At 40.0% G+C, this 20,840-nt stretch overlaps 1 protein-coding gene across 5 annotated transcripts in view; it reads left to right on the top strand.

Annotated features, from left to right (window-relative positions):
• The window catches only part of LOC126108795 (brain acid soluble protein 1-like), a 367,990-nt gene that overhangs the window by 334,959 nt on the left and 12,191 nt on the right, over positions 1–20,840 (top strand). For all 5 annotated transcript variants that reach the window (XM_049914156.1, XM_049914154.1, XM_049914155.1 and 2 more), the window contains 2 exons: positions 6,938–7,213; positions 12,474–12,771. In XM_049914156.1, the coding sequence (XP_049770113.1) occupies positions 6,938–7,213; positions 12,474–12,731 (534 nt within the window). In that variant the 3' untranslated portion in view covers positions 12,732–12,771. The remainder of the gene's footprint in view (positions 1–6,937; positions 7,214–12,473; positions 12,772–20,840) is intronic.

Genomic DNA, 20,840 nt, shown 5'->3' with positions numbered 1-20,840 from the left:
TTGTATCATGTTTAAATGCAGGCATTGTGTGTGTCTATTTTCATTTACAAATCACTTAAAATGATGAGTTCAGATGGAGATCTTTCATGCACGGGCAAATGCAGCCTATTTTGTCGAAGCAGAAATTATAACACCAGTACAGTTAAGTATGACACACAATGCTCCAAATGACCATATCCCAGAGGCTGTAAGCACGTTTGCTTCTGTTAGGTAATCATGTAGCAGGTCACACGATGCCATTTGTTATTTACCATTAAAAACACCTAAAAATAATGAGCAGTGTTTATTCTCTCTCTGCTTTACCATCTGAACTTTACATGTACACTATGCGACGCTTAAATCTGGACAAATGACTTTTTTTAATTAAATTTATTAAAACAAAATACAAATGAAAATCCTTTTACATATTAGTAGTAGTATCTTTCAAGAGTAACATAACATCCCGTTGAGCCACAATGAGTGCATCCATTCTTGTACTGAAGTGGTCGCTCACATTACAACAGCACTGTCCATATTCGTGAATGCTGCTTAGATAGCAGTGCGCAGAGATGTGACATTAGCATGCCTCATCTTATTGGTAACTCTTTAGACTATGCTCCAAAGATAGTAGTCAAGGGGGTTCAAATCCAAACTTTACGGAGGCCGGAACTCCTTTGACCAGAACATGTCAACATTATCTGAGAGCCAGTTTTGGACTAAATGGCTCTTATCAGCCCCTCCTCTGCCAAGCATTGTTTGCTTGCTGACATTCAGTACTGATTAGAATTTCCTCTCAATTGCCACGGATCCTCCGGAATCAGCGCCAGAGGCTTTTCGATGACTGCTGCGGTATGACAAGAGTTTCCTCGAATAAGGTTTCCTCACCAGGTTAGCGGAACCCTCCCCAAACTTCTCCGAAGCATTATACTTGGCCACGTATCGTAAACAGTTGCATCTTTAGTACCCGAAGATTCTTAACTATCTCAATGGGGGAATGGCCAGCACAAAGACTTTGCATAATTGCAGCTCTTTGGTTTTACCTTGTCTGTTTCAACTCGGCCATTTTGAGGTTCTGACTGACGGATGCCTAGGGCTTTTGAGAGCCTCCGCCGGAACTATGATGTGGTGGGAAATTCAAATTGAAATGTGTCCAGATTCAAGTATCGCATGCTGTGCAGTCATTCATAACCTCCTGTATGACACCCTTATTCCCGTGGGAGCTGTACTACTATTTACGGCACTCTACCTGCCATTTCTGGCTGAAAGCAAGGGGAAACTACGGCCGTAATTTTTCCCGAGGGCATGCAGCTTTACTATATGATTAAATGATGATGGCGTCCTCTTGGGTAAAATATTCCGGAGGTAAAATAGTCCCCCATTCGGATCTCCGGGCGGGGACTACTCAGGAGGATGTCGTCATCAGGAGAAAGAAAACTGGCGTTCTACGGATCGGAGCGTGGAATGTCAGATCCCTTAATCGGGCAGGTATGTTAGAAAATTTAAAAAGGGAAATGGTTAGGTTAAAGTTAGATCTAGTGGGAATTAGTGAAGTTCGGTGGCAGGAGGAACAAGACTTCTGGTCAGGTGACTACAGGGTTATAAACACAAAGTCAAATAGGGGTAATGCAGGAGTAGGTTTAATAATGAATAGGAAAATAGGAATGCGGGTAAGGTACTACAAACAGCATAGTGAACGCATTATTGTGGCCAAGATAGATACGAAGCCCACACCTACTACAGTAGTACAAGTTTATATGCCAACTAGCTCTACAGATGACGAAGAAATTGAAGAAATGTATGATGACATAAAAGAAATTATTCAGATAGTGAAGGGAGACGAAAATTTAATAGTCATGGGTGACTGGAATTCGAGTGTAGGAAAAGGGAGAGAAGGAAACATAGTAGGTGAATATGGATTGGGGCTAAGAAATGAAAGAGGAAGCCGCCTGGTAGAATTTTGCACAGAGCACAGCTTAATCATAGCTAACACTTGGTTTAAGAATCATGATAGAAGTTTGTATACATGGAAGAACCCTGGAGACACTAAAAGGTTTTAGATAGATTATATAATGGTAAGACAGAGATTTAGGAACCAGGTTTTAAATTGTAAGACATTTCCAGGGGCAGATGTGGACTCTGACCACAATCTATTGGTTATGACCTGTAGATTAAAACTGAAGAAACTGCAAAAAGGTGGGAATTTAAGGAGATGGAACCTGGATAAACTGAAAGAACCAGAGGTTGTACAGAGTTTCAGGGAGAGCGTAAGAGAAAAATTGACAGGAATGGGGGAAAGAAATACAGTAGAAGAAGAATGGGTAGCTTTGAGGGATGAAGTAGTGAAGGCAGCAGAGGATCAAGTAGGTAAAAAGACGAGGGCTAGTAGAAATCCTTGGGTAACAGAAGAAATATTGAATTTAATTGATGAAAGGAGAAAATATAAAAATGCAGTAAATTAAGCAGGCAAAAAGGAATACAAATGTCTCAAAAATGAGATCGACAGGAAGTGCAAAATGGCTAAGCAGGCATGGCTAGAGGACAAATGTAAGGATGTAGAGGCGTATCTCACTAGGGGTAAGATAGATACTGCCTACAGGAAAATTAAAGAGACCTTTGGAGATAAGAGAACGACTTGTATGAACATCAAGAACTCAGATGGAAACCCAGTTCTAAGCAAAGAAGGGAAAGCAGAAAGGTGGAAGGAGTATATAGAGGGTCTATACAAGGGCGATGTACTTGAGGACAATATTATGGAAATGGAAGAGGATGTAGATGAAGATGAAATGGGAGATACGATACTGCGTGAAGAGTTTGACAGAGCACTGAAAGACCTGAGTCGAAACAAGGCCCCCGGAGTAGACAACATTCCATTGGAACTACTGACGGCCTTGGGAGAGCCAGTCCTGACAAAACTCTACCATCTGGTGAGCAAGATGTATGAAACAGGCGAAATACCCTCAGACTTCAAGAACAATATAATAATTCCAATCCCAAAGAAAGCAGGTGTTGACAGATGTGAGAATTACCGAACAATCAGCTTAATAAGCCACAGCTGCAAAATACTAACACGAATTCTTTACAGACGAATGGAAAAACTAGTAGAAGCCGACCTCGGGGAAGATCAGTTTGGATTCCGTAGAAATGTTGGAACACGTGAGGCAATACTGACCTTACGACTTATCTTAGAAGAAAGATTAAGGAAAGGCAAACCTACGTTTCTAGCATTTGTAGACTTAGAGAAAGCTTTTGACAATGTTGACTGGAATACTCCTTTCAAATTCCAAAGGTGGCAGGGGCTAAAATACAGGGAGCGAAAGGCTATTTACAATTTGTACAGAAACCAGGTGGCAGATATAAAAGTCGAGGGACATGAAAGGGAAGCAGTGGTTGGGAAGGGAGTAAGACAGGGTTGTAGCCTCTCCCCGATGTCGTTCAATCTGTATATTGAGCAAGCAGTAAAGGAAACAAAAGAAAAATTCGGAGTAGGTATTAAAATCCATGGAGAAGAAATAAAAACTGAGGTTCGCCGATGACATTGTAATTCTGTCAGAGACAGCAAAGGACTAGGAAGAGCAGTTGAATGGAATCGATGGTGTCTTGAAGGGAGGATATAAGATGAACATTAACGAAAACAAAACGAGGATAATGGAATGTAGTCGAATTAAGTCGGGTGATGTTGAGGGTATTAGATTAGGAAATGAGACACTTAAAGTAGTAAAGGAGTTTTGCTATATGGGGAGCAAAATAACTGGTGATGGTCGAAGTAAAGAGGGTATAAAATGTAGACTGGCAATGGCAAGGAAAGCGTTTCTGAAGAAGAGAAATTTGTTAACATCGAGTATAGATTTAAGTGTCAGGAAGTCATTTCTGAAAGTATTTGTATGGAGTGTAGCCATGTATGGAAGTGAAACATGGACGGTAAATAGTTTAGACAAGAAGAGAATAGAAGCTTTCGAAATGTGGTGCTACAGAAGAATGCTGAAGATTAGATGGGTAGATCACATAACTAATGAGGAAGTATTGAATAGGATTGGGGAGAAGAGAAGTTTGTGGCACAACTTGACCAGAAGAAGGGATCAGTTGGTAGGACACGTTCTGAGGCATCAAGGGATCACCAGTTTAGTATTGGAGGGCAGCGTGGAGGGTAAAAATCTTAGGGGGAGACCAAGAGATGAATACACTAAGCAGATTCAGAAGGATGTAGGTTGCAGTAGGTACTGGGAGAGGAAGAAGCTTGCACAGGATAGAATAGCATGGAGAGCCGCATCGAACCAGTCTCAGGACTGAAGACCGCAACAACAAAAACAAACCTGCCATTTCTCAAGCAGAAAACTTCTGGTGCTAAAATTTTGCCTGTTTCAAGATCAAAGGATATCTGTGGGTACAACTAAAATTAAAACAAATTTGGATGTGCTTAGTGACTTTGAGATCAATACTTTCTCGGAAGTTATAATTTTAGGTGATTTTTGTAGGAAATAGACTTCAAAACAAGTTTATGTCACTGCAGATTGCATAAGTGCTGTGATAATTGAGTGAAGATAGCACTTCTCTCAACAGTGTCGATCCTTGGATGTGTGTATCTGAATTTCTCTCTCAGAACTCTCTCATGACGTAATACCTCACTCTTCTGCACCCATACATACATTTTGTATCCTCTACTGCCACTGTTACCAGTGGTGGTAGTATTATTGCTATTATAATTATTAATCATTGCTATTATTCCAAATGGTCATAGATGCATCCAAATCTTGTCAGATAATCTCTCTGCTGATAGTGAAGCAGCTGCAAGACAAAAGCAATTTTCCTTTATTTTTACATGTGTTTCTTCTCAGCCTGAAGCATCTTAAGAACTATGGTAAATTCAAATGTGTTACAATAGCATCAAGTGAAATAAAATCACGTACTCAACACTAACTCCTTTTTGGTAACCAAGGGCCTCATATTAAATGTTTATGGCCGTGTGCATCGCTGCTGTCAGACATAAAGGGTTACAGTTATCTTAAACTCTGTCAGGTACATTCAAAGATAAACCAACAAGAAGTAACATTTCTTGTTGGGGAGCCAGAGCCCTATCAGTATACACTTTGGTGCGAAAGCACCTCATTAAACATAATGCAAGGCAAGAAACAAAAGTATCATGAAACCTTATGATATAACTGACACCTTTTTGGGCTTCAACACATTTTCGAATTTGCATGTTTCGCTCTTTATGCGTTTGGCTTAATGACGTACTTTCCCACCAAAGTGTCTGTCAGTGCAAAAAGAAATGATACTTCCTGCTGGTTTTTAACTTCTGAATGTAACTGACAATATAGTTTACAATAACTACAGATTGTCCATAAAGTCCGTGAACACTTTCAATCCTACCTACCCCTCCCCCCGGCCCTACACACACACACACACACACACACACACACACACACACACACACACACTGTGAGTGGCCCGGCAGATGTCAATACATTAATCATATTCTTGCCATACTCGTCCCAGCATGGCATCGTCAACTGTGGCAGTCTCTCCTGGAGCTCTGCTACACCACGTGGTAGAGGCAGTACATACATCAGATCTTTAATGTGTCCCCACAGAAAAAAGTCACACGGAGTGGGATCTGGTGACCGAGTAGGCCATTTTGTGAAATGGCTGTCCCCTTCTGTAGCACGGCCGATCCATCAATGCGGCAGCTCCATGTTCGGGTACCCACGAACTTCATGATGAAAATAGGATAGAGCCCCATCCTGCTGAAAGATGAACGGAGAGTCCGATTGCATTTGAGGCATAAGCCACTGCTGCAACATGTCCAAGTAGGAATATCCAGTGACTGTGCTCTCAGCAAAGAAGAATGGCCCGTACAGTTTGCGACGTGACAAGGCACAAAAAGCATTTATCTTTGGGGAATCACGCTCAAATTCAATGCATTTGTGTGGATGCTTTGTTCACCAGATTTGACAGTTATGCATGTTCACTTTCCCATTTGTGTGAAAAGTGGCTTCGTCGCTAAAGATTAAGTGATCAGCAATGCTACCCTCATTCTCATTCAGTTGTTGCAACTGTGAACAAAACTCAGTGTGTGTCATTGTCATTGAGCCTCTGCACTAGCTTTAATTTGAATGGTTTCATAGACAGCTACTGTCACAGGACTTCCCACACTGTCATTGGAGCCATTTCGAGTTCGCAGGATGCACAACGCACCGATTTCCTTAGACTCCTTATGACTGTCTTTTGTACGCGTTCCACATTCACTTCACTCACACTGGGTCGTCGGCTTCTCTTTGCTGGGCACAAGCAACCTGTCATAACAAATTTGTTGTGCCAGTGGTAAATGGCCTTCCTTGTTAGTGGCTTCTTACCATACTTGGTTCTATACATCTGTTGAACAGCTGTAGCGCACTTGTTTTTGTCGAACTCGGACACACAGAATGCTCGCTCCGCACCTGAACTCGCCATGTTTGCGACTAGTGTTGACTACAGGCAAATTTACAAACTATGCTGTGAAGGTATACATGAAAAAAACATTAAGGGTTTCTCTTCAAAATGACATATGTATGATATCTGTACAATGTTTGGTTCTTGTGCAATAAATAATTGAAAGTGTTCCCAGACTTTATGTACACCCTGTATAACACAGCTGGCTTACTCCATTTAATGTCTTGACATCAGGGCTGTACACCTCCAGAAACATTTAATGCGTTACCACTGGCTACTAAAAGTGAGTTTCTCTGTTGTAAGTTGAGTCTTTGATTTTATTTATTGTTGTAACTTATTAAACTTCCCACAGTTATTGTGTAGATGTTATCATTTGATGAGCAAAATGTGTAAAAATAAAGTTTTTTGCGACTTTCAGCTGCTACACAACCTTATAATTTCTATGCTCTCTGTTCTCCTGCAAGAGATACTGCGCTATCTAAACATCTTCCCTGCCTCTATTTTGCATATTAATGTATGTTTTCTAACTTAGGTGGACACTCCGAAGGAAGAATCGGATACAACGGCGGAAGCAGACAGTGAGAAGAGAGGGGAACAGGCGAAACCTACTGCGGAGACCCCGAGTTCTGGTGAAGCCACTGCAGAAGAAAAACCTACCGAAGGAGAGGAGAAAGACAATGCAGAGGACAAGCCGGCAGCTGCGCCACTGGCAGCACCGGCCGCTCCACCGGTGGAAAACGATTCGGGCAAGGACGCTGTCACATCTGCTGAGCCCAAGGATGCTGCTGCCCCTTCACCTGCCAAGGAGGTCAGTTATCGCCAAAAATAAATTCCCTATTGTCAAACTCCTAGTTTTATATCTACATACGGCCATATTTGTAATGTAGGTAAATGCATTGTCATTGAAGTTCGGTAGAATGCACCATGCCTTCAGTTGTTAATGGAATAGTGTTGCTCGTGTTCACTATTCAGCGTGTGTGTGTGTGTGTGTGTGTGTGTGTGTGTGTGTGTGTGTGGCTCGAAGAATAATGATGAGCTAAGAATGTGTGTGCATAGCCACTTTATGAAAAGAAGTGCTTCAAGCAGAGAAAGTTGCCCACCAAATTTGCTTACACTGCCATTATCTAATTTGCTAATGGCAAAGGGAGCTCTTGGTTTGGACAGGGATGTGCCCTGTGTTTTTGTGAAAAGAAACCTCTCGAACTAAGTATAAATTTCTGTGTCCGTGCCTATATAACACCACAAATTGAAGAATTAGAAATGCAGTCTTTTTCAGACTCGTGTGCTGAATGTTCATCTTCATAATAATTTTACAAGAGTTCATTTATACTTGCTTTATATAATTTTCGCTATTATGTATTAGATAACGTAATAAGCTGTGTATGAACTGTTGTGGCGCTCAATGCAACTTCAAACATCTGAACCTGCTTACTCTATTCGAGCCTTGGTCTCCCTCTACAATTTTTAGTTCACACGCTTCCATCCTCTTTTTAAACTAATACTTTCTTGCCTGGCGACATAACCTGTAACATATAAACATCCCTTCTCTCTGTCAGGTCGTACCATAAATTTTTCTTGCTGATTGGATTCTCAGTTATCCAATCTACTTATGTAATTTTCAGTGTCCTTCTGTAGTACCACATTTCAGAAGCTCGTACATGGTGATTCTAAAAGAACAGATTTCAGATTACGTACAATGAAAGGTAAACCAATTTCACATGTAACTAAATAAAGCAAGGTTCAAAATATTGTGTGTGTGTGTGGGGGGGGGGGTTGTTGTTGTTGTTGGTGGTGGTGGTGGTGGGGGGGGGGGCGCTCACACACACACACACACACACACACACACACACACACACACACACACACTCTTTTTCATGCACTAAACTCGAGCACCAAGTGTTGCTTGAGAAATGTCGAAGTGGGTGCCCATTTCGTTCCAAACGTGAGTCAACAGATCTCCGTTTATTGAATCAACAGCTTCTCAGGTCTTGAAGAGTAGCTGCCATAGGTGGGACAGAGACTTGGTCAGTCATGTACCCCCACAGAAAAACATGGTGTCCCATGAAGCCAAAAGCAATTAACAAGATGTTGTTCACAAATTGCAACACACAATTATTTCTCTTGTAGTGTAATTGCTGTGTTGCTGCAAACAAACAGCGCAGCTGCGTCAAAACTTTGAACTTTCCATTATCCAGTGACATGTGCAATGTGTTTGTCTTTTATAATTTGTAGTAAACAATTGAAATCTTTCTTTTTTAATCACTTTGTATTCTGTTTCTGTTCGTAGGGTTTATTGTGCATATTTTGTTTCTGTATAAGGGCTATACTCTAGACAAAATGCTTTCAGAAGAGAGTTCAAACATTCAAATTTATATTAAACATATTTCTCTCTTGCAGAATTCTTTTTCTGCAACTGACAGTCTGGATTTTATACCTTCTTTGTTTCTGACATTGTAAGTCATTCTGCCTCTCAAATAACGGAACTTGGCTACCAATTTTGATGTCTCATTCCCATTTGTGAGTTTCCTGAGCACCACCTGTTTTGATACCACCACATTGCCCCTGTAATATTAATCTTAACAACCTCTTTCGAGGTAGTCTCCAACAAAATTACAATGTCACCCCAAAGTTTCTGGTTCTTTTTCTTGAACTTGTAATTCAGTTTCCAAATATGTGTGTGTGTGTGTGTGTGTGTGTGTGTGTGTGTGTGTGTAGTGTACACATTGAGTAACTTTGGGTATAGGCTGCAAACCTTGGCGTAATCACTTCTCAGCTTCTGCCTACCTTTAATTCCTTTTGACTCTTGTAACTGTGGTTTAGTTTTTGTGCAAATTGAAAACAGTCTTTCACTATCTGTATTTTATTGTGAACACTATCAGAATTTCATAGTGTGTTGGGAAATTCATGCAAGAAAATGGCAATCTTAGCTTTCCAGCTATACATTGTTTAGTCTAGAAGTAAATAATGTTGATAGGGCATTTCCTAAGGCTTCATGGAATCGTTAATTTGGCAGTGAGTGGAAGAATGGGGGAGGGGGGGATTAAAATTGCAGATGGAGACCAAGTTTGGACTCAAATGGTTATAGAGTGTAGTAATTATGCAAATACAAGAAGACTTGCACAAGATCTTTTGTTGTGGAGAGGTGCATCAAACCAATCTTTGAAGTGTAGTATAACAACAGTGTTGGACAGTATTCAGAATGTGCCTTGTGGAAGGAAGTACTGACTATCCATTCTCTCTTTGGGGATTAAATTGGCAGATGAAAGCGCAGTACGTTAACTATGGTAAATAAATATTTTCATGTGGGCGTTGTGTAGAGCAGGATGTCTATGGAGTGCAGGTCACTGGGCATGTTACCAAATTCAAACTGAAATTGTCTAGTTGAAAGACCGCAAAGGGGTACATTGTTCAGATTAAAATATTGAGGTGCTTGAATGGATACACATTTCGAGTAATTTTCATCTGAACATAAGAGAGGGAAACATTCCACGTGGGAAAAATATATTTAAAAAGAAAGATGATGAGACTTACCCAACAAAAGCGCTGGCAGGTCGATAGACACACAAATAAACACAAACATACACACAAAACTCTAGCTTTCGCAACCAACGGTTGCCTCGTCAGGAAAGAGGGAAGGAGAAGGAAAGACAAAAGGATATGGGTTTTAAGGGAGAGGGTAAGGAGTCATTCCAATCCCGGGAGCGGAAAGACTTACCTTAGGGGGAAAAAAGGACAGGTATACACTCGCACACACACACATATCCATCCACACATACACAGACACAAGCAGACATTTGTAAAGGCAAAGAGTTTGGGCCAAACTCTTTGCCTTTACAAATGTCTGCTTGTGTCTGTGTATGTGTGGATGGATATGTGTGTGTGTGCGCGAGTGTATACCTGTCCTTTTTTCCCCCTAAGGTAAGTCTTTCCGCTCCCGGGATTGGAATGACTCCTTACCCTCTCCCTTAAAACCCATATCCTTTTGTCTTTCCTTCTCCTTCCCTCTTTCCTGACGAGGCAACCGTTGGTTGCGAAAGCTAGAGTTTTGTGTGTATGTTTGTGTTTATTTGTGTGTCTATCGACCTGCCAGCGCTTTTGTTGGGTAAGTCTCATCATCTTTCTTTTTAAATATATTTTTCCCACGTGGAATGTTTCCCTCTATTATATATATATATATATATATATATATATATATATAATAGAGGGAAACATTCCACGTGGGAAAAATATATCTAAAAAGAAAGAAAGATGATGAGACTTACCAAACAAAAGCGCTGGCAGGTCGATAGACACACAAACAAACACAAACATACACACAAAATTCTAGCTTTCGCAACCAACGGTTGCCTCGTCAGGAAAGAGGGAAGGAGAAGGAAAGACAAAAGGATATGGGTTTTAAGGGAGAGGGTAAGGAGTCATTCCAATCCCGGGAGCGGAAAGACTTACCTTAGGGGGAAAAAAGGACAGGTATACACTCGCACACACACACATATCCATCCGCATATACACAGACACAAGCAGACATTTCCGCAGACATTTCTGCTTGTGTCTGTGTATATGCGGATGGATATGTGTGTGTGTGCGAGTGTATACCTGTCCTTTTTTCCCCCTAAGGTAAGTCTTTCCGCTCCCGGGATTGGAATGACTCCTTACCCTCTCCCTTAAAACCCATATCCTTTTGTCTTTCCTTCTCCTTCCCTCTTTCCTGACGAGGCAACCGTTGGTTGCGAAAGCTAGAGTTTTGTGTGTATGTTTGTGTTTATTTGTGTGTCTATCGACCTGCCAGCGCTTTTGTTGGGTAAGTCTCATCATCTTTCTTTTTAAATATATTCATCTGAACATAAGATTTATATAGATAAATAAGTTATCGCCAAACCATTGTGCCAATTTTAAATTGGAAACTATAGTCAAGTCAGCATAATGTCCCTGATAGCTGCAGTGGGGTATCCAGCCGTTGTGGCCGAGCAGTTCTAGGCGCTTCAGTCTGGAACCGCATGACCGCTACAGTCACAGGTTCAAATCCTGCCTCAGGCATGGCTGTGTGTGATGTCCTTTGGTTAGTTAGGTTTAAGTAGTTCTAAGTTCTAGGGGACTGATGACCTCAGATGTTAAGTCCCATAATGCTCTGTTAATTTCCGTTTTTTTTGCATTGGGCTGGGTGCGGCAGTTTCACTTGCCTATCTAAACCAATCATGTAGTGTGATTTTGAAAACGTCTGAATGACAGCAACTCGTAGAGCTCTATAGGCAGCTGTTGTTTTCACCTGCAGCCATTTACACTTTGCATTTAAAAGCTGGCAACAGCACTGCTAGCTGTCGGGGATCACTTACTCTGGCTCGACTTTAGTACCTATGTGACAGAATGGATACGTATGGTTAATAATTTAGTTCCCATACAATGAATGAAAATGAGACATATAGTGCTGGGAAGGAAACTAGGAACAATTTTGTCCGTAGAAGTATTACAGTGTGTCACATACTTCAAATAAAATAACTTTGTTGACAGATTGTAGTGACTGGGGGGGGGGTGGGCAGTGTTGCTGGTGTGGAGCCAGCCATATTTAACAAGGGGCTGTATGCACCTACGAAACTGGCAACACAGCGAGCTAGTGGTGCTCGAGGAAGTTATATGATTGGTTGGTGGCTGACTCCTACCATCACTTGACTTGCGAAAACTACAGTCGTAAAATTATTTCAATTGAAGTATAAGTCGGTAATTTGCTACATGTCATTGCTCGAAATTCAATCTCCTCTACCCAGTATACTTTCATTTTAAGAAGTAATTTCGATATTTATCTGTTCCGAACTTTAGGAAACATTTGTCCTAGACACGGAAGCCTTTGATCCGCAATAACAAGATCCACGTACTGTCGAATGGTATATGTATCTATATTAGTAATGTAAAGACTTACGAAAGCTCAGGGGTAAACATTACCGCAGTCACGTGACTTGGAGACAGTATGTTGATGACAAAAATTATGTTCTGTGCATCCAAATGCTCACTTGATAGACATTCCTGTTCTGTGAGGTACTGTGAAGTGCGGGAATTCTCAAGTGTGGACTTTGCAGGAGGCAACAGCACCGGCACCGTCGGTGACAAACAGCGAACCTCCGAGCCAAATACCTGCGAGCAGTGATGCGACAGACGAGAAGGAGAGCGACGCTGCACCGGCCGAACCTACGGTAGCGAAAGCTGCCGCGGAGGCCGCAGATGCCGCGAGCGCACCTGTCGAGAACAGCAGCAACGGGACTCCAGAGGCGGCAGCAGCCGGCAAGGACCAGCCACAGCAACAGCAGCAACAGACCACAGTAGTCACCATCGAGTAGTCAATGCGACTCCTGTCGTACCTGATGAAAATTTTATAAAGTGAGTAAAGTGTTGTACGGTGGCGACGTCAGCGCCAGAAAATGTTTGACGCCACTGTCGTGTCAAGGGGGGCCGAATGGCAGTGTTTTGTAGCTAAGTGTCACCTTTCTCAGATGATTTTTTAGTGTCATTTTCTTCAATTATATTTTTGTCTCTCACGTTTTTTCACTATTTGCACTTTGTACAGCACTGAAGATTTTCATTAAAATAATCGGAAAACCTGAACACATTATTGGCAGTGGTGTGACTTTTGTATATTTTCACCTTTTAGAATATATTTTAATCCTTTGAGCTGATCGTTTCTGTCCTCGTGCCTAGCATACTGGCAGTCATTTGCACATATGGCTGTTAAAGGAATGTGATGTTTTATTTCAGTTCCTACGGTGTGGGAATAGTTTGTGCAAAAATAACATTTCGAGGAATTTGTAACAATAGACCTTTCTGTTTAATAATAACTTTCAGTGTGGTATACTTCGAAGCCGAATATGTCAGTGGTAAAGTGTCACGCTACACATCCATTGGTATCTGGTTCCTTCCCTGCAATTCTATGTCATTTCTTTCTTTCTCTTCTGGTTGTGTTTTGTATACAGTGAAACCTCTATATAGCGTTTTTCAAGGGAGCACAAATTCTGAACACTGTATAGAGGAACACACTATATAGAGGAAGGCTTCCAAATAATAATTATAGGGCATTACTGAAGATTGGGATACCACTAATCAGCTTTGACAAATGGTGCCATAGATGACATTTTAAATTTTCACAACACTGTAATATGATATTCATTGCAAATGATCAATGTTTCAAATGATTAGTTTTTTGTAATTAAAACATGGGGCTTGGTAGGTGGATCGGTGAAAGTAAATAGTGCCAAAAAGATCGCAAGCAGAATGTGCGTCACATGTCACGTGACCAGGTTCTGCTGCTGACATGTGAAACGCGCTGAGCGCAGGCTTTACGAGCAGGTGCAACTGTGAACCCACAGAAAGGAAAATGGTGCGTCTACATCCAGTCACTTGAACATTATAAAGAGATAAATAATTGACCAGGGTTCCAAAAATATGAGCATTACGTGGAGGAAATTGTAATATAGAGTAAACACAGTAAAGAGAAAAATTTAACGTTGTTTATATGGGCTTTTAGTCGGGACCGAAAAAAACAGATGTGACATAGAGGAAAACATTATATGGAGGAACGTTACAAAGAGGTTTCACTGTATATGAAAAATAACAGGTTGCACCATGATTTGGAGTCTTTATTAAACTATAGGTCCTCCTATAATTATCTGGGTAATTCATGTCGATAAGAGGAGGGAAAGTGCCCAGTAATGTACACAGGCGTTCAAATGAAATACATGGTCAGTGGCAGGTGGTTTTCGTTTTAAAGCAATCTTTGAAACAATGGACTGTTAGTGTGAGTTCTCTGCACCACAATTGGCACAAGAAAAATTCTGAAATTTACACATGCTGCTTCTTTTGTCTTCTCACTGGCTTGTTGAATGCATTGTGTGCCTTCTAAGCATTTTCAGATAGCATTGTAAGTTTCTTTACCTTCCATGGGAAAAAGATGTAATTTCTCATTTCTACCAATTCTCACACTTTACAAAAGAGACACCCACTGTGTGTTAGCCAAGATATTCTTAATTTTAGCTGATGAATTAGTGTTGCTCATCATTGGCGCATGCTGGCAAGTGAGAGATCAGGGCTCCTCGTGTGTGTACACTTGGGTCTCCGACTTTAGAAAGCAGTGGCTCTCGTCAGTGTCAGGTCGAGTAAGAAATCATGATGAGGTACTTGTTTGAAAACAAGTTAGTCAAAATTGGCTAATAAAACAGCACGATAAATATTATGCATTTAGACACTGTGACTTGTTTTAAACAAGTTACTATGGCTGTGGAGCCACTTGTCTGGACAGCAACAGTTATTAAATAGTAAACAAAGCTCCAGTTTGGAGCCTTTCTTGTTTGTGGTTTTGTTTGAATTTTGAGGTATATTGTAGCAAAAAAAAAAATGCCTTGTTGCTGCTCATCTGTCAGTTTATAAAGAAACTTTAATTGCAGTGTAATTTAAGATTCCCACAGTAAAATCAACTGAAGTGCCAATGTTGACAGTGTACACTGTGTACTTGTGCTGCATATTGATAAATTTATGTGGAGACAGGTAAGGCAGAAGAGAGAGGAAACCTATAAATATAGGTTTGGGTTAGAGGAGGACAAGAATTATGCAATAGTAATTCCCTACTTGTTTATTATTCTGTTCTGAAGAACTTAATGTGTCCAAAAATTGGGTATACAAGCAATCATTTGAAACTATAACAGTCCTTTCTGTGGATTTTTTGTAGTACCTTTCTTCATAAAGACAGCATTGAAAAGTTTCGACAGTGTACATATCTAAACCAGTTTTACACAGGGACGTTATCCATAGATTTCTCAAGTAAATCCTAGACATCTTTGATTGTGACCGTCCAATTTTTGGACATATCCTTTCATTTCACTTCACTTGTGGTCAGATTTATTCATTGGTTCGTAGTGGCTGTGGTAAGTATAAGACTCGCAGCCTTGGGGCCAAAGCACTCTTGTTACGCACAGGACAGGCAGAAGTGTAGAGTGGCACTATCAGCTGCAATATTAAATTGTATACCGTCGCTCGCTGCCACCTATTGTCCTATCACCTGCCTTCTTGGCTGCGCAGGACTATTGTTGCAGCACAGCTTCGCTTCCGTTTCTGTGTGTTTCCCCATTTATGTCCTCAGTATCAGATTAACATGACAGAAACGTATTCTGTTCCTCCCCGTGCAGTGTTGTCCTCCCAAAGCACCCATGCTGATAATGGGGAGCAACTAGATTGACAACGCAGAAGAGAATATCAATTCTACCATCATCACGATTCATTCTTCTTTACTCGTAGTAAGCAGTATTTCCCTCAACAAGTTACTGTTACACATTCAGTAATCTTTGTGACTGTTGTCAGAATAGCTCCATAAGATTGTCAATTTTTTCAGCTCTACGACTGTGCCTCAAAGTGCATTAGTTTTGATTCTCAGCATTTTTCTATAGTACCACATTTTCAAATCCGTTCTCTTCTTGTCTAAATTATTTTCATCAAAGTTTCGCTTCTGCACTGCAAACTAATGCCTATAAGTGGCTTCCTGATAGATAAATTTGTTTTCGGTGTTAACAAATACGTGTTTTTTTGAAATGTTGCCAGTGTCAGTGTTTCCCGTTGCTGCGAATTAGCTGCAACATTGCATGAGATTGGTGTTAGGTACATATCATCTTAGGCATGGCCTAAGGGGAGAATTGGACAGGTTTTGTCAAGTTGTGTAGTCCCTCTCTCGCACGCCACAACCATATGAATGCTACACAGATTGGACATGCACTTAATAGAAGAAATAGGACTCTCAGTCAAGTTTTAAGCTGACCTGCATAGCAAATAGTTTTTCTTTCTTTCTTTCTTTCTTTCTTTTCTTTTTTTTTTTTTTTTTTTTTTTTTGGGGGGGGGGGGGGGTTGGCAAAATATACTGATAATTGAGTGATTCAAAAATGTAAAATACAATGTTCAACACAGACAAGACAGGATGCATACGGTCAGAGCTGAATTTCATTACAAAAATTGATGTAATTGTTTTATGTGCGCAGAGGCTTCAAAATTTTGTCATGTGCCATGTTTTGCATGCATTTGTTGAAGTTGCTCTGGTTGCCATAAATTTTTTGCGATGTTTGCAGAGGAGTCTGAGAACTTCCTTTTTCCTACCTGTGAATTTATGGGGCACAGTATAGGCATTGAATATGTGTATGTCCAGACCATAGAAAAAATTTGTTGCACTTTTCTTGCTAGTTATATCACTGGTATTTCTCATAAACTTCAGGAGAAAAATCATTTTCAACCTCAGAAATGTAATTAAAAAATTCCTAACTGCTGTCTAAAACACAGATATGCTAGATACATTATTGCCTCTTAGTCACAAAACTAATACCAGCTAGAAGTCATTTTGCAGCTTAAGAACAAAAGTTTGAAACTCTTTTGTATAACAATACAGAGAAAACACGTGAAGGAAAGAACAATGTGGTAGAAAACAACATTTTTCTAATATGTGTTGAAGAGCATGTAAGAGCCATTGACTATATGATCACACTCCTTTGAGTTCCTTAGATTACTATGACTTACTGTACGTGGTTGTCAAATGGTGAGAAGGCCTAAGAACAGTGTGACAAGCAAGGCTTGTCATACAATGTTGACGGGTTAAGTATACTTAAAAATGCTCTTGCCTTTATACCCAACTAACAAACTTCTCTAAAGTTGCCCTGATTTTCCAAAATTTGTTTTTGCCAGTGTTGTTCCAGTAATTTGTGGTAAGTACATGTTGCACTTCTAAGATATTGAAATATAATTAAATCTAGTTTTCACAAATTCCAGTTTAATTGCATTTTGATCACAAGGAGGAACCACCATTGCCATGTAAAGCTGGGGAGCAGTATAATTTAACTTTAGAATGTGTGGGAAAGGCTACCCACTTCGTTTCATGCTGTGATTTGTGGGCAAGGGACCAATAAAACTGTTTATGTTAATTTCACCCATAATGGCTATTATTGGAGCTGTGACTGATTGAAATTTGTGAAATATAAAAAAAACTTAGTTTTAAATACCAGCAACCATATACTAGTTTCAACATAGTGTTATACAGCCAACCGGTTAAAAGTAACTGTTAGGTGCATTTACCTAGCTTTCGACACATACTAAGGGTTTCTTTATCAGAATGAACCTTTTGATAAAGCATAAAATTACATTGTAAAAAGCAGTGGTCAGAAATTAGAGCAGGTTTGCCACATGCGCGTAGCTGGGAACATCTTCAGACTCAGATGTTGTCCTAGCTAGGTGCACATGGCAAAGGCTGGAATGTTTTATTTTTGACTTGAGCATAACTGCTCTAATTTCTGACCATTGCTTTTTAGCAATGTAATTTTATAGTATGTCAAAAAGGTCATTCTGATGGACACCCTTAGTAGGTGTCGAAACGTAGGTGAATGCCCATAACAGTTACTTGCAACCGGTTGGGAGTGATAAAAATCATTTTTGCAACTGGAGGCAAATGTGTTCCTTTTTGTATTTAATTACTATGTACACCTGTCATTAATGCTTGTGTTTCGGTAAACTTGCTCCACTAAATATTATTTCAATGAACTGAGTAGAAGTGAAATGCAGTTGATATCAAGGTACACTAAGATATCTGCCGAACTGTCCGTTTGTTTACATGTTCGCTTTGTTGAAAGTGCTCTCTGGTAGCATATATGTATGATAAGGTACCTTGCTGAAAATAAGAGTTCACATGTTTTGAGTTGTTCTTTTCGTCTTCTAGAATATATTTACTTCTATATATAAGTAATGATACTTGAATTTTAACTTAGGCACCATCTATGCTTAAAAGCTACCAATGGACCTCATAAATAATAATCTCTCTGAGTTTTGGTTTTAAATTGTGCAAGCATAAATGTTTGGTGGTAAGCGAACCACAAGCTATAATTGCAAAATGGGAATAGTGCACTTCATTTTACTGAAAAAAATAAACAATTGAAATTCAAATGGGCAGTAGACATGGGGAGGGGGATTCACACAATTTACACTTAATAAATGGTGGAATAGTGACTGTGCTGAACACTGTTGAGGAGAAGTTCCAATTAGTGTTGATAAATGTTCAGTATGTCACAGCACTTATAATTGTTGGCTGGCAGATAATGTTTTACCCTGACAAATAATTATTCGAATTGTTTCTGAAATTATTTCAGTAAAATAAAGAGTTGTGCTTATTTTTAGAACAAAGTTTGTTTCATTGTAATATTTGTTGTTTGTGTGGGCAAAAATTAATTGATACATGAGCTAATTTACCATTGATGTGAAGATGCATTTGTAAGTTGTGTGTGTGATGTGGTGATACCTGTTCACACTTACACATGGTAATTCCCACACATGGGTACATACTCGATTCCTTAAGTAATGGAATTGACTAATGTCAAAAATATATGAGTGGTTGTGGTCCTTCTATATCTTTAGAAAAAGTAACATGTAATGGCTTAGTTACATTATTGTAGCCACGTGTGAAGACTGCTTGTGCCAGTATGGCCGACAGTTAAGTCATCATAGTGTCGACAAATATTTTGGTTCCCAAATAAACACCTTTATCCAGTATCAGTGACTCATTTTCAGTATCGTGGATGCTTTCATGAGTCCCTATAACGCAACATTTTTGCCTTTAACAGGGATCAAATCCAGGTCCTCCATAAGGCTTAATAGGCAGATATGGTAGAGGATTGTATAACCAGACCAATTAGGGACATTGAGTTTTCGGATAACTGATGTTTTACGAAAACTGATTTTTATGGCTAAAATCATTGTTACATTGTTCACAATACAATAAAGCACTAAAATTGACATGTATTGAAGGAGTAAGCCTTCACTGCCACATTTATTCTATGAGAGTCATATAAAAGTAATAAAGATAAAAAAATAAAGTTTTAAAAATTTGCGGTCATTATGCTTGTAATGATGTCTTCCTAAAAGCTGCTTAAAGATCATTTGTCCAATCTGTAAAATAAAATAAAATGGATCAGTGTATGCAGTTTGTGTTTAAAGGCAGTGTCATAGCAACATCTATTTGTCTGCATGGTCCACATACCTTCAGGAAAGACGCACCCGGATACAAACACATGCATAGCGCAACTGAGCAATTTGTGTTTTTCTCGTTTGTTCAAAATGTTAACACTGTATTTTGCCCATTGCTTTGAAATTTTGACAGAGGTGCGTTCGAATACATGCGTGTTTGTATACTTACTGGAACTCCATCTTATCTGTTCTACTACATAAAGACAGGTCATTGTTTAAAGTTGTTATGAAAAATCTCAAAAGCTTTTGACAGATTTACTTCAAATTCTTACGCGATACTCTAATAAGCTTTTGGAGTAAACTACGTATTTAAGGTATATGGTGTATAAATGGTGTAATAGAGATAAGTGCAGATATTTTTATATGTGGTACCTTAACATAAGCAGGTTGGTTCTCTCTCTCTCTCTCTCTCTCTCTCTCTCTCTCTCTCTCTCTCTCTCTCTGCGTCGAACAGTCTTCTCACAAACATGTCAAACTTTGATGTGTTTTCTGTACACCTGTACCTGGGTCGTGAAGTGAACGATTAACAGCTCACTGCCCACAGTCGAAGGCCGTTAGCCTTGCAGAAAGCCCACAAACACAGCTCTATCACACTAGAGGCATAAATCTTTGCAGAATTAGTTGATACGTACCAAATTTATGGAGAAGATAAGCAGTCTGTAGTAAGGGCAAGGGAACTCTGTTGTCATAGATTCCCAGCTCGTTACATTCTGAACACAAGAACCTACGTTGCAGTGTATCACCCACTCAGATACAGGATATCGGCCTCAATGTGAGGGTCGTGACCCACAACATGAAACAGCAGCATTAAGATGTGAAGAGGAAATTAATGTATAGTTGAAGAATAATCCACTGTAAGTATAAGAAGCTTGGAACCAGGTGGCAACATCTCATATAGCACGTTGCATTCTTATCATCGCTGGAGAGTTCAGTATCTTCATGAAGCTGACCAACCGTGAAGAGCTACAATCTGTACCTGGCCGTTCGAACAGTGTGGAAACAACGCTGAAATCCTTTGGAAAATACTGGTCACAGATGAATCCACATTCACTTGTGTGTGGATGCATAATTCGCACACTTGGGCAGATGAAAACCCTCACACTATTTGATAGGGTAGATTTCAAGCCAGATTTGCTCTAAACATGTGGGCCAGGATCATCAGACATACATTGCTGGATCCATTAGAGCTGCCTGCGAGGCTGGCGAGTGCTCACTATCTTCACGTATTACGGTCTTTATTGCCACAGTTTCTGAATGATATTCCACTTGAAGAATATCTAGAGTTCTATGCACCATGAGGCACCTCATAATGCAAGTAGAATGGTTCATCAGTATATAGATCACAAGTTTCTCAACATATGGGTTAGGTGGTGAAGCAATGTCTGTTGGCCACCCAGATTGTCTGATGTAAATTC

This window comes from Schistocerca cancellata, chromosome 11 (genome assembly GCF_023864275.1).
Source record: "Schistocerca cancellata isolate TAMUIC-IGC-003103 chromosome 11, iqSchCanc2.1, whole genome shotgun sequence".
In the NCBI taxonomy this organism is placed as follows: Eukaryota; Metazoa; Arthropoda; class Insecta; order Orthoptera; family Acrididae; genus Schistocerca; species Schistocerca cancellata.
The sequence above is the reverse complement of the archived record's forward strand: the minus strand, read 5'-3'. Positions and strand labels throughout refer to the sequence as shown.